This window comes from Sipha flava, unplaced genomic scaffold (assembly GCF_003268045.1).
Source record: "Sipha flava isolate LNK unplaced genomic scaffold, YSA_version1 239_pilon_pilon, whole genome shotgun sequence".
In the NCBI taxonomy this organism is placed as follows: Eukaryota; Metazoa; Arthropoda; class Insecta; order Hemiptera; family Aphididae; genus Sipha; species Sipha flava.
In genome coordinates this window covers 182,331-197,828 of record NW_020272883.1, presented here as the reverse complement: position 1 = coordinate 197,828, position 15,498 = coordinate 182,331, and the positions used below count along the sequence as shown (strand labels likewise).

The 15,498-nt window shown below is 32.7% G+C and overlaps 1 protein-coding gene across 2 annotated transcripts in view; it reads right to left on the bottom strand.

Moving 5' to 3' along the window:
• Positions 1-13,626: 13,626 nt before the first annotated feature.
• Positions 13,627-15,498, bottom strand: part of LOC112684008 (short neuropeptide F) — an 84,552-nt gene continuing 82,680 nt past the window's right edge. For both annotated transcript variants that reach the window (XM_025555294.1, XM_025555295.1), the window contains exon 4: positions 13,627-13,765. In XM_025555294.1, coding sequence (XP_025411079.1) covers positions 13,721-13,765 — 45 coding nt within the window. In that variant the 3' untranslated portion in view covers positions 13,627-13,720. The remainder of the gene's footprint in view (positions 13,766-15,498) is intronic.

The window sequence follows — 15,498 nt, the reverse complement described above, 5'->3', positions numbered from 1 at the left end:
TTAAACTCTCGCGCTCATAATATACTTAAATTCTTAAGATTCCGAATTGCACACAATAATCCAGTACTCTACCTAAATATCAATATTTCATTAATATTTATATATTGTATTTTTTGTTTTGTTTTTTTTTCTTGGGTTGTTTTATTATTTTTGTTATTATGTTCACAATATTGTAGAATAATCCCTTCAATGTAAAAATAAAAAGACTTTTAGAAAATAGTCCTAGTTGTCGAAGCTATTATTATCAATAAAAAAAAAAAATAATAATTTATAACAATGATAATGATAAAGATAAAACAGAAAAGGCTATAAGGGTAGTCAATATTTAGAAACACAATATATAATATACCCAGTATCCAATACACGTTGGTACCTATACTCATTTTTAATTAAAATTTGTTGTTATACATATTATTATATTCATTCATAGAAATGAGATTTACGGGCGATTCCATTTCCTTCCAAAAATGAGACACGGTTTTCCTCAAAAAAAAAAAAAAAGGATTCCATTTTCTGCCAAACTTTTTTTTTTTATTAAAATTATCTCAGTTTTCCTCCAAATATTAAAATATTTAGCTAGCAGCAGTGTTAGCTTACCTATATTTGTTCATATAAATACGGTTTTGCCAATTATTTAACTTGTATCTATCATAGTATTTTTTGAAATTATTTTTTTTATTTTTATATTAATTGTGTCGTGAATTCTATAAGATGTGGATTACGACCGACGCGTTATCGGTTACCGCCGGCTCGCAGTTGAGGAAATATCTATTACAGTCGACGAGCATTTTGTGCCACAGTCCGCTTACGTGTGTGCTTTACGGTAAATGTTTGAAATCATTTTCGGACGTATATCAATTGCGCTGAAATGACCTTTTTACCTGTAAGAAACCTATCGACTCCGCTGGCTGTCGACTCCACCAAATATTTCTAACATCATTTTCAAGTCAGTTTTATGATTTATTGAGTTTAAAAACATACGGTGGTATTTTTAATCAAACAATTCACCATTATTCCTATAACTGTGTGTATGTGTGTGTGTGTATGCGTTTGTGTGTGTGTGTGTGTGTGTAATTGTATTATTTATTTTATTATTCACCACTTATTATTTCTTTTCTGTTAGCCATTTTTATTGATTTCGCTTTTGAAGCAGACTTTTTTTCATTATCGTCGTCGTTCGTCATTATTATTATTATGGTTATAATTATTATAACATTTTTCTGCTTTGTGGTTTGTGTGATATTGTACTATCACAAACAGATTTCCCTCGGCGCAAACAAGTTATATTTCATAATACGTTTTTTCATATTACTTCCTGTGCACTGGAAGTATTACGAGTAACTAGTAGGTACTTCTAATATTATTACGTATTTATAGCCTGCCTTACATTATAAAATTTTTAACATTGCGACAGCAGCCGCCTATAGCCGTTAACATTTGAAATTTAATAATTTAACAATAATAATTGTAGTGAATAACATCAAATAATATTATTCATAGTTCGGTGCACAAATTGTTTATTAAATAAAGTTCACTTTCAACCAATTACCATAAAAGATAACAACTTATTAATAATTATTCCGTACAGTGTCTCACCACTATTGAGACCAACTGGTCAATAATAAAAAAAATACACTGAATACACGGAACAAGGAATAAAATAATACAATACTGATTGAGCATTGCACGAGCCGACACGCCGTCGAGATCCGAACACATACTACATCTTATCACCAATCGGCGATATAGTGTAGCTAACAATAAAAATAATCATAATAATAATAATAATAATAATGGATTGTCCCTCTACATATTCTAGATAAGTAATGATTTTCTTTAGTATTAAAGAGGACGCCACACCCGAATGTGTTGTCACCGTCAACAAACGAACAAATTTCCGTTCAGTAGTTCAAATGTAATGATGTTAGTTTTAATATTAAAGCAAACGGACTTATAATCAAACTTTAAAAGGAAAACATTATGTGTGTTTTGTTGGTTTTTTTTCGATACTTAAATTTTCAAGCGTGTTATGAGTATGTAAAATATTACAATTAAAAAAAAAACTTATAACTCGCTTAAAAAATTAAAATATTTGAAAAAAAAATGATCAACAAAACACAGATAATGTTTTTCCGTTAAAATATTCTTAAAAGTCAGTTATGTATTAAAGCTAACATAACTACATTTGAACTAATGAACGCAAATTTGTACGTGTATCAAACGAAGACAACACATACAACACATACGGGTGGGCGTCCTCTTAACTGAATAATATATAACATTATTTATTTATATGAGTAATTACACCGTATTAAATTATATTTTAGTAATGAATTTGATCAAAACACTTTAGTGAATATTACCAAAGTAAAATTAAAAAATGTTTCATAATTGTCGATGAAAATTTGTAGGTAAAAAATACATCAAAAGAATTTAACTATTCTGTTAGATTTTATAGTTTATTTAGGTATATAGTACCCATAGAAATGAAGAGAATAACATATAATTGTTTTAAATAGTAACAGACATATGTATGTTATTTGTTAAGATTTAACGAAATGTATCATTATAAATTTTCGGGGAAAAAAGTAACTTATTCTTTACTAAGTTAGGTTATTTTTAACTTACATTTTTACATATTAATTCAACAAGTTAAAAATAATTATTCAACTTTCCCAGCCTTGTTCATTATTATTTTTTTTTTTTTTTGCATAGCATTCTCATCCTGTCCAAAGCTTTTCACGTTTTCTTTACAATAAAAAAAACCCTACGGTTGATATTATTGTATATTATTAATTATGTAAATATCAAACAAAAAAAAACGGTTTCAAAGTATATAAAAAAATACCGGAGTTATACTGAATAATATATAGATGTACAGAATTATAATACATTTACATACAATTTTTGGAGCAATTTAAAAATATCGTTTTTGTTAATGATTGTTTTCAAATTTACGAATTCCTAATTGATTTCGAATATTATGTAATTAACGAATTAATTCCGAATTCAAATTCCGAACTCTTTCCATGAAATAGACTTAAAACGAACAATTAGAAATGCAATCTATTTGGTACGTGCGTACCGAAAAAAAAAAATTTAATTAAATTAAAAAAGCAACTCCATGGAAGAGTTATGTTCTTCCGCTCCGCGCAACGTAATACGTTAAGTAGAAAAACATAATTAAGTTGGACAACCGAATCAAACATAAATTACAATCGTGGTCAAATCGATGCAATAAAAATTCGGTCGATAAATTAACACATCTTTAGGAGTGGAATAAAAGCAAATGGTTCTCCTGCTGTCCGCACCGGAGAATATCTGTGCGTCAGTTTATGTAACGATCCATAGGCGACACTTAGGGAGATCATGTGGGGGCGGTTGCTTCCCCCAAACAAAAAAAAGTTAATGAAAAAACCTGTTGTTTCAATCTTTTATCAATGAACGCCGAAAAGTTGAATTTAATTTAAAATAATTAATGATATTAATGAAATATCTCCTAATATTTTAGATTATATTTTTAAATTATTGTACTTTATTTTAGTAGATTGAGTGAAAAAAAATTTTTACCGGAGTCAAAAATGGTAAAAATGCAATGCGAAATAAAATTAAATCAAGGTTGAAATTTTATCTAGGGAGAATCGGAGAATTATGAAAGTTAATAAATCGTTTGCCCTGCCCTCCCTGGAATAATCATCAAGTGCCGTCTGTGTACCGATCGATTTGACAGGGCCGGGCGTTAATCACACGCCAGTGCACGGCATTCAAAACGATGGAAACGATTTCGGGACGACCGGAGAGCAACGTAATCACCGTAATGATGACAACAGACAACATTTCGGCAAACGTAAGATGTTGTGCGAGACCTATTACGTTGCTCGCGTTCGCAGTCGATTTGCATTCGCGCGCGCATTGTTTACCGTGTCATCATTACCGTTCGTTAAACCGTACCCGAAACACACTACGTCACGACCCGGACGGGCACAGGGCCCCTTGCGTGTACCGCGACGTGCTCGGCGTAGCAGAAAAAGTGAAGTGCACTACGCGATCGGAATGCTCGTGGCAAATGATTTTTCAACCCGTTGAAAAATTACTGCACCGGAGCAATCGCTGAACGTTTCGCTGGTCGGAATGTTCGTTATACGTTTGTACCGAACAGATCGAACGAGATGTTGCAGCGGATACGTACGCATATAAAATGAACTGCGTTTGAAAACGCGTTAACGGGACCACGGGGACGACGGTCACTCACACATTGCGAAATCGGTTTACGGTCAGCGAATCGCTTTGCGGAATGTTCCCTGCAAACGTTTAAAAAAAATATTGATTTTTTTCAATAAAAATAATCGTTCAAACCGTTATTAAAAAACAACCGTTGCGCGGGGTAAGTACGACGAAAAATCGAAACCGTCAGGCCTCACGCGTTGGGTTTGATTTCACGAGCTGCAGAGTGGTACGCGGGTTCGCGCGGGCGCCGTCGGTGACATCGGCACGGCGCGACGGCTGCGGAACAAGAACGTTCGTAACGGGGGAAATAGGCCACGTCGGGTCTGGCAAACACCTGCTGAGACGGCGGAAAAACTCGGTCGGTGCGTTACATGCGAGTACGTAGCCCAGGACGGACGGCCGCATGTTAATTAGTGCGATGCGCGTGTGAACACTGGAAACGATACGGCCGTTCCTCCATTTGATGTACGACCATAACCGCTCTGTGATTGTTATGCTGATTCGTAAAACTGGAGTTGCAGCGGAATCGTGTTCGGAAATAAAAAAAAAATAAAAAATAAATACAGTTTTGACTTACGGCGAAAAAGGGTTTACTTGTGTGTGTGTGTGCGCGCGCGTGTTTTCCTACGCCGTTAAAAATGTAACGCGCTGATATGGGACGAGAAGGATCACATTTTTGCGGCGCGGCAAGGCGAACATGGCGTATAAACGCACGGATGACAGGTGAAATTATGATTTCGTACGAATCGAGTCACGTACATCTATTATGCAGTTAATTAAAATGCATAGATTGACGTGAGCACAAAACACCGGCGCGGAGTGGCAGAGTTAAGAAAATAAATTATTAACCGTCGGCCGGTGATAATTGCTATTATTTTCAGATCCAATTAGAGTTTTTTAAATATTTAAATATTCCAATGCAGTACCGTTTATTGTTCGAGTATGACATGGGATAAAAATAATTATAACAGAGTCTAAACACACGTTCGTAATTAAATTTCGTAAACGTGCAGCGCTTAATGTATTCGGTGCATCATTGCATGTAGTTTATCCTGATTTTTTTTTTTTTTTTTACTCGAATAATACATTATATTTAAGTTTTCGGTGGAAGGGGAACGAGTTATTATGCCTGTTGAAATACATATTTGTAATTCTAAACCTTTATTCGTTCATATAACAGTATCGGATTGATGAGTAAAATTAAAGTTTACACCTGACGATCAGTTTGCAATAGATTTTCGTGGACTACGTAATTAGATTAACTATTTATATTGACACATTTTTTTTTTTTTTTAAGATACAAAGGAATTATAATTATACTGACGACGCGCAGCACATAACAATTACTGCGGAAACGAACTTTGTCCGTTGCGGAATCCGATCGCTGCGGCATGCGACACCCGGCATCACATCGGATTGCAACGTCTCCGTGTTCGCAGTGCCGCGTTAAGCTATGTAGCCGTCCCGGGGAAAATTAAAATATGCCGTCCTTAAGAAAATTACAATTCAAAATAAAAAATAATATTTGTATCAGAAATAATATGTATTATAGTCATACAAGAAAAATTATAATTGTATATTTTTTATTTTATGTTGGTCCTCAAAAATTTGCCACCTCCCCTTGCCCCTCATTAAACGCGTCTCTGCACGTTCGGCCATTTCGTTGGTCCTGGACGGATCGCGCTTTCGGTCGGATGGGTCGTCGTCGCGGTCCAAAGGGCGGAAAATATTTCGTATATTAACGTTCGAACGCGGTTTCTCGAAGGCCTTTTCGGCCCGTCCGAAAAACCGTAGAGCTTATCCGGAAAACTTTTCCACGAAGTTTCCCCGCGCAAGGGATTACGTCGTTTCGCCACGCCCGTTGGACACACAACGGTCGAAGCGGGATAAATTAAGTAGATGAGCTCGGTCCAAAGATTTAAAAACTGCGTTTGACATGAACGATTATTTAACACAGACTCGTGAGAGGGGGGGGGTCCTCCAACAACCTTACAAATAGTATATTTTGAACACCACTTTCAGCTTTGCAAATGTTTTTCTAAATATTAATATCGATAATATTGATAACAAATCATACAACCAAATTATAACCTTACATATCAACCATTACTATTTATATTTTGCCTGAAATGATGACGCCTTCGCTTATCATAACCACCATATAATATTTTACTATGAAAACATGTTTTCTCGTGTACCTATATGGGTACTAAACGTAAATGGAATTATATTTACCACACATTCGAATTAATTTTCGGCCAATTATATGTTTTGTATGTTGCAGAGCACTGTTCCGCCTATAACCGTGCTACGAGGTCAGTAGTCGACCGAACGTAATTTCGTCTAGCATAGGCTGGGCACTGAAAAGTGATAATACTAGCGGAGCTCAATAAACGAATATCAAAAAAATAGTTTTGATATTATAAAATCCACGTAAATTGAAATCCGCATTTTAATAAATATTATTTTGAACATTGGTCAGGGTGAACGTCCCCCCGTTCCATGGAAAAAATATAGTTGCGGTAGGAAAAAAAATAGTAGAAGAGCTGCGTCCCCCTGCGCACCCTTCGAATTAGAGCACAGGGCACACACGTACGGAACCGTACGACCGCTTGTTCGTCGGAAAACTTCCCCCTCACCCATCCCCCCGGAGACGTCCGCGGAAAGGGTTCAATCAGTCGGGGTTCGATTGAATTAACGTCGGCGACGAGCGTTTTGAAATCTTAGGATTTCCCATTCAATCAAACGCGTTTGTACTCTCGAACGCGTATGACTACGTATTATTGTGCTATTATTGTTTGTTTTTATTGTTGTTGTTGTTTGTGTAGGCGAAAATTCGAGTGCCACAACGCACTCGAGCGCTTCGGAACACCGACACGTGTTTGTACTGCCGTAATAATAACCGAACAATACTCGTAATAATGATAATAATAATAATAATAATAATAATGATAATAGAAACTTGTTGGCACGTATTCGTGCGCAGGCACCCTTGTCGCCGTTTCGTAAACATTTTAGCAAAAGCTAATAATCATGTTGCAACAAAAACAAACGTACGGTTCGCGTAGTTTTTCGTTTTTTTTTTTTTTATTACATGTCATTACGAGTTATTGAATTCTACGGTTATTAACATTTACGACGAGCCGATCGTTTTCATGTGTCCGTTTACGCGTTGTAAGGCTAGTTCGTCCGTTTCGCGGGATTCAACGAGCGAATGGTGGTACCGTTGCAACGTCGGCTTATAATTTTTTCCAGAATTCAATTTTGGTTTTGGTTTTTAAACCTATTTCAATAGCACGACGTTTAACGCTACCGTTCTTTAAACATCTTTTGTATTGTTCACGAATTATTTTCCTAATCTTTTTTCGGATACAAACGTACGCCTTGAAGACAAGGTGTTTTGGACATTGTAACAACGGCTCACCGGTCCAGACTAATGGTTTCGAAATATCGATCGAAACGCAGACGACGATGTCATTATGGTCTTCGTCGTCGCCGTGTCGATATATAATAATGTTAATGTACGTCTGTCTGCAATCAAACGAGCAACCTTCGATGGTGCGTAAGTTACGTCATCGTGACAATAGTCTGCCGATCTCTGTTATTATTGTTACGGAGCGAGATCGTTTTCGGCGTGCTCTTTACATTTTCATTGAAAACCAATCGTACGTATATGTTTTATTTTTTCACGCCGCAGTTGAAAACATCAACAAGCAAAATTTAACTTATCATTATTTACAATTAATTCAAAGTAGGTTGCTCGACTTCAGGATGGTCCCCCCCCCCTCGGTCTCTTTATTGGAAAATATCTGCAACCATTGCGTTTTATACGGCCTCCGATGGAAGCAATACAATACGATACACCTATAATGAATCAAACGTGTTCGATACAATCGTTTCTCCATACAGTTATGATAACGTTTGATAACAAGAATCGTAGATCAATCATATTACATTCAACAGAGCGTCAAAATATTTTTGAGGATTTAGAAGGAATGTCATTTTTTTTCCCATCATATTTTTTATATTCGAATTGAACTTTCTGCTAACGCGATAAAAAAAAAAAAAAAAAAAAAAACGATCCGACGAGAAAATTGTTATTTGTTCTACACCATGCCCAGCAGTGCAATATAGTTCGTTTCATTGCAATTCCAGATAAGCGATGTTCTAATTAGAACTATATACCTATCTCGTGTTATCGAATTGACGTAGAAAATATGTCCCTCTTTAGATTTATCAAATATTAATAATAAAGTGAATTCCATTGTATTAATTCATTTCGGTATCATTCGTAAAAAATAACGTACAGCGGATTAAAAAGAAAAAAAATAAATTAATAATAATGTTTTAGTATGCGTTTTTTATTATTTCGTTTCCGTTTGAAAATCTGTCTAAAATTACTGTACCAGGCCCTTTATTTCTACGTGAGAGAGAATCAAAGGAACGTCTCGCAGTTGCATATTAATTTTTATGTTTCTCGTGTTTAAACCTACTATAAATCTGCAACGTACGTTTTATAAAATAAAGCGAATTCTCTGTCTGTCCTGTTTGCAAAAAATCGTATACCGTCGCCGTGTGTGTCGCAGTGACTAAACTAATTTAAAAATTCACTTTCACGTTGATGTAATTTTAGCATGTACAACGCACCTAACAATATTATCTTTTTTTTTTCTCGCAGTTTAACCTAACCTATGAGTGAGAATTTATTTTTATATTTGTTGTTGTTATTTTTTTCCAACATTTTATATTATATTTACTTTCAACTATCTACGTTACAATATTAGTTACTAGGCAAAAGTGTTGTATTGACGTGCGCCTACATGCACGCAACTGTAACAATATAAAAAAAAAAAAAAGATCAATAAATATCAACTTAAGGTATATTTCCAAACAATGTTTACACGTTGTAAAAGCGCAGAATTGTGCAGGTGCGGATCCAATGGTAACTGGTGAAGGGGCGCCCCCAAAATCCCCATATAGAATTTTTTTACACATGGCAAAAAAAAAAAAGTTATTCAATTATTTTTTATTTATCATCTAAGAAACCTAAGCTCTTCGTACGTTCAAAAATATTCAATATTTATAAACAGTTTAATATCGTACGCAGAGACGTATCGAAGGGGGTGGCAACATTTTTAGGTGATATTGAATAAAAAAACAAATCGGTTTTTTCGCATTCTGAATGGGAAATAATTTATGAACAATAGATAAATAAAATTATATGAAAAATAAATGTAATACTATAAAATGATTTGTATTTTTTAGTAGTGTATAAAATGTATGTTTATTTGAGGGAATTTTATTGAGATAAAGGTGTTGGTTTGATCTTGATTTGTATGAGAATAGAACATAGAGACCGAAGGGTACCTACCACCAGTCTGTGTTATGAAAAAAAAAATGTCTATAATAATAGTTAATTAATTAAAATTCAGTTATTACTTTAGATATTATGTTAATTACAAATATTGTATAATAGTTTACTAAAATGGGGAAAATAAATTGTGACCGCAGCGAGCAGATTCTAAATGAAAAGTTGAAAACACTTGTTCAGTTTTGCACTCAAGAGAAGAGGGGCGGTGGAATGTTGTTGCCCTTGAGCGGCAAAATGTAATACACGGTCCTGATTGTACATAATCGGTTATAATTTCTTGTACACATACAAATCACACACCAATAATTGTGTTGTATCTTGAATAAATTTATAATATATGTACAATGTAATGTAGTAAAAAATATTGAAAAGTTATCTCCTTTGTTACAGAAATTCGTTGATCGTCGGGCGTCGAGACGATAATTGTTGTGAAAAAAAAAACGAGTTTATAAATATAAATTTTTTCGTGAAACATTAAATCATTAAGATTAAAATTCCTACGCAATACAAACGTAACTTCTTAAAATTTTAGTTAGGTTGTAAATTTCTGTTGCGAAGATTTTCCTACTTAAAACTTGGTTAAGTGCAAGAACGGGAGAAGAAAGATTGACAGGAATGGCTCTTATGTATATCTATAAGGAAATAAATATTGACAGTGAAAGTAACGCGAAAATTATAATTAACAGATTGTCTAAAGAGAAACAACGAAAACTTGATTGTGTATGATAAAAACCAAGTATACTATTAATTCTTAATACCATGATATAACAATTTCATATAACATATTTCAATTTCTGTTGGAAAGATTTTCCTACTAAAAACTTGGTTAAGTGCAAGAACGGGAGAAGAAAGATTGGCAGGAACGGCTTTTGTGGATACCCATATGGATATAAATATTGACAGTGTAAGTAACGTGAAAATTATAATTAACAGATTGTCTAAAGAGAAACAACGAAAACTTGACTTTGTATGATAAAAACCAAGTATACTGTTAATTCTTAATACCATGATATAACGTTATTCCTTCAATTGTTATACGTTGTCATTCCCAATGCTACTACTAATCATACATATATCCTATTTGTACATTCATGCCCCCCCCCCCCCCGAACAAATTCTGGATCCACCACCCGTACTGTAGTCCTTCTATCGGTGATTTGTAAGCGCTTTGTGATATCCACAGTATTTGGAATACGTGATGTATTAATTATTCGTGCAAGAGCGCGTTTACCGTGCGGGTGCTATTGTTTGTCTTTTCGACCGTCGTGAATGATAAAAAGGTGAACGCGGACTCGATCGAATTGGCTAGAACAAATAAAATTGGCGATACCCGTTTGCGTACATTTAAACTCTTCTGCGAATCGTTTGCGTACATATGTACAACTCAATAATGCACATACATTTTTAATACCTACGACAGATGACTCAAACGTAGAACTCGTTGGCGTGCATAAACTATAGCAAAAGTTTTTACATTACACATTTTTTATTAGTACGTCTAAACAACAGATCATCCGATTTTAAAACATAGAACTCACTATACTTATAGTTTTCAATTTTAAAACAACGTTTTCCTCTACGCCTTTCAAAAACATTTGATACTTGAATATTCATAGTACCACAGTAAATAAAACTATTAAAATACCAGCAACTCGCGTCTCAATAACATCACACGTTCAGCTAAGCAATAGACGTATAGTAATAGTATGATAACTCAAAATGTAGCCAAAACATCCGCACACCGGTTAATCAAAAACTTTTGGGATCAAGTGTATCTTATCGGAATGTTTAAGATAAATCGCATCATTATAAGGCACTGCGAGTTACAATAATTCTATATCAGGAATAAGATTTAATTATTGTACGCAAACGATTTATCATTTTTCAGTTCGAAATTTGTATTAGCTGGTTTTCATGGTTTACGTTGTACGCAAACGAGTTTTCAGTTTCCAGGTAAAAAATAGTATACTGCGCGCCGCAAACGAGTATCACCGAATAAAATACGTATTTTGACCGACGAAATCGTGTCGATACGCTTAACAGTCGGTTCCGACGCGCTAAACAGTATCAGTGGTGGAACTAGAAATTACGCCCCGGGAAAATGGCAAAATTACACCCTATCGTAGACCAATAATCAAATGCTCTTCTCGAGAAATTTTTTCTAATCATCAATATACAATCATGCTTGTTGAGTTTTAACCTGAAATCAGTAATTAACAAAGTTAAAAATATCAAATTTGGTGTTAATAATTATAAAAATTACACCCTCTAAAATTTTACGCCCGGGGAAGAATCTCCGTCTTCCACTCGTGTGTCGAGTTTTGTACGATCATATTTTATTATTCCACCAGACCGAAATCGAGTTAGATAAACGTGATGTGGATTCGAAATGATCGCAGCAACAGCTACGATAAAAACAACAACCTGTTTTCAATATGTATTGTCGTACCGCAGCCAGAATTTCATCGGGGCAAGGGTGGGTCTAAATAAATGCAATTTTCCTAATTGAAATTAAAACCTTTTATTATCATAAATAATTTTAAAAACAGTATTCTTCTCAGGGCCGATTTTAGGAATTTGAGACCAGGGATTAGCAATAAAAAACGCCTTATTATACCAAATACAAATGTCTGCGGGTTAAAAAAGATCTTTCTGAAGACAACTGAAGAACGATTCGTTGCTGGTGTAAACAAAAATATTCTAAGTGCAATGTCAACATAAAGATAGATTGTTTGTAAATCTTTGGATCTATCGACAGTACTCGACCGTTACCGAGTGTGTGTGTGTGTGTGTGTGTTCGTGTGTGTGTGTGTGTGTGTGTGTGTGTGTGTGTGTCGTGCCGCCGTGATTGGTGATATATATATTTTTTTGAGATATATTTTTTATTTTGTAAGTTTCACTTCAAAAATATTAGATCATTAAATATTGAAAATATAAAAAAATTAGCCGCCCTCTTGTATTAGTTGACCGGGGAAACAGCACCCTGTAACTCCCCCCCCTTAAATACGGCCCTGATTCTTCTTTCGTTTAACAAATCTTTTGGTTTTAAATTTGAAGTATTCTATTTAAATTTAAATTACAAAGGATTACGATCTATGGCTTGGTAAAGAAAAAATTAAGGGAGGTGTCTAGATCCTATTAACACGTGTCTGCTTACTGTTATTAATAAATAGTATGTTTTCGTTTTTGTTCTCGACTAGTAATTTCCATGAAAAAATTAGTCTAATAACTATTCAGCATAGTTTAAAATATTTTGCTGCCACTGGATGTAACGTATACTTCATTTATTTTTATTTTGATATTTCAAAACTGAGGGTGAAAAAATTCAAATCTGTCACTTTACATCGTGTTATAATTGTTCAAAAACATCATTTTCTTCTTTGCCATTAAACTAATAAATAATATCTAAAAAGAAAATAATTACTAAGTAGAGGTATATGTAAACATCGAAAATGTTAAATGTGTCTATCGTAAATATTTCAAAATGTTTTCAATACAATGTATAATATTTCTTTATTAGTTTTATATTTAAATATGTATTACTTGTTTTACAAACACTTAGCTTCATAAACTGTACGAGAATTTCCGAAATACGTAATTGGTCATTACAGAATATTTTCTTGAGAATTTATATCATTATGTTTATGTTTTTTTTCACGATCTTTTAAATTAGTATTTGCATTAACTATTATAAATCACTCGGAAATTCACATATGGTTCATTTTTAATGAAAAAAAAAATACATATGAGTTTAGTTCGTAGATGATAATGATAATAATGAAAATATTAATAATATTGTTATAATATTACGAAAAAAATATAAGATTGAAATTTCGATACATAATATTATAATATTTTTTTACGGTATGTATATTGCTAGTAACTGCCATGCTAAGTCGACCTTTAGTAGAACGAAATACATTAATTCACCTATAAGCTAGAAAATCTGTAACACTAAAATGTATACATAAGATATAATATATATAATATGGTTGAAAAGCACAGGTAAAATACGTTGAAAAAAAAAACAAAATGAGGGTTTACAGCGAAGCGCATAAGATTTTAAATAAGAATAAAGAGTATAATATAATATAATGTATATACTTCTGACAAAAGGTGTATTTAATTCACATCAGAATCGTTGTGGTATTCTGCATTCAAGGCATTCTGAAACAAATTCCAATGAAGGTTTCATGTTAGACTTTTTGTTTATGCACGTACAATAATAATAATAATAATAAATAAAAGATATTGGGTTAAGCAAAATCCCCAGTGACCAAAAGAAATATTCCTCAAGGACATGTTTCTGGTCATTGCATGTTATTGAACAAAAATGTAATCCCATTTTATTAAATATTTTACAAGCATTATTAAAACTGTTAAAATTGCATTTGCAAGCAAAAAAAAATACAAACACCTTTTTGATAAAAAATTATAAAAGTATGATTTAATAAAAATTGTGAGACTTAAATATAAAATAACAATTTGAAATTAAAACAATTCTTCAAATTTTTACTTTCAACGATTTTTGGTAATGTATAAGAGAGTTCACTGTTATTGTATTCATAATAAGTAGATTTTTACTCTTTATTGTTTTAAAATAAAAAAATTGAACATTTTCACGTAAATCAGTTAATTGTTATAAATTCTCAACATTTCATTATTTCCATTTCATTATTGAAGCTGAAAAATCATGGAAAACGTAGATTACTCGTAATTTTACGATCACTTACAAAGTGACGATGGTTTAGATTTAAAATTCAGTTTCAATAACTGAGTAATAATTTGTTTGCGTTTATCATAGTTAAATAATGTTATCAAATCTCTCGTTAGTGCTCAAATGTAGGTCAATAAAAATAGCTTTTCGTATGGCGTTCAATTTAATATTTTAACTACAATTTAGAATTTATTTACACATTTATTCTAAGAAAACATTATAAGTATTAAATCTTCCAGAAATTGTTAAACGATGTATACTTTCCGTTAGCTATAGAATATTGCATGTTATTTAATGTCTAACCTTACATCTGTTCAGGTGGAGGAGAAGAAAATATTTCAAAAAAAAATTAAATGTTTTACTTAAGTATTAGATTCTGATTGAAGTAAGGAATGTACTTTTTGTGTTTATTTTAGTAAAACATAAGAGGTCTAAAGAGGTTATCGTACGCAACGTGTATTAGTATCTAACGTGATTACCATATTACAAAATTATTTCGTACATCGATTAAAATTGAAATGGATACGGACAAAGAAAATAAAATAATCCATTTATCATAGATATCTGTTTGTTTTGGTATCAAACGATAGCTTGTTACTTTTAAATTTTTCTTCCGTGCAAGTCAAAAAAAAAAAAAACATGACCAACAATAAAAATTGACATTAATAAAATTACATTTCGTACAAACGCAAATAACTTGAATTTACATTATAATGTATTGAATGTATATTGGAGATATACACTAACAATTAAATACATTTAGGTTTAATGGAAATGAAACGCGATTTTATAAATTTTCAAATGAAAAAATAAACATTTGATACGGCATAGAAAGTAAATCATAAATGCTTTGAGCATGTATTTTATATTTTGCCAGTTTAACACTAATGTTTCTAACAGGTCGCATTGAAATTCAAGTGGGTGAATATTATTTATACATCAATATAATAGTTTCTACGTTCCTCGCAGCAGTTAAACTAAACAAATGCTTATGAATATTTAAATATTACAGATTTATTTTGTTTAATACTTATACGCATGTATATATAACGAATAGGTACGTAATTAAATTAAGATACTTCAACTTTGTATTTTTCCGTTAACAAAATAAATAAATTTATTATTTATTTCCTTTTAGATTTTTAAAATGACGCATTGCTATATTATTTTAAATAATATGAAA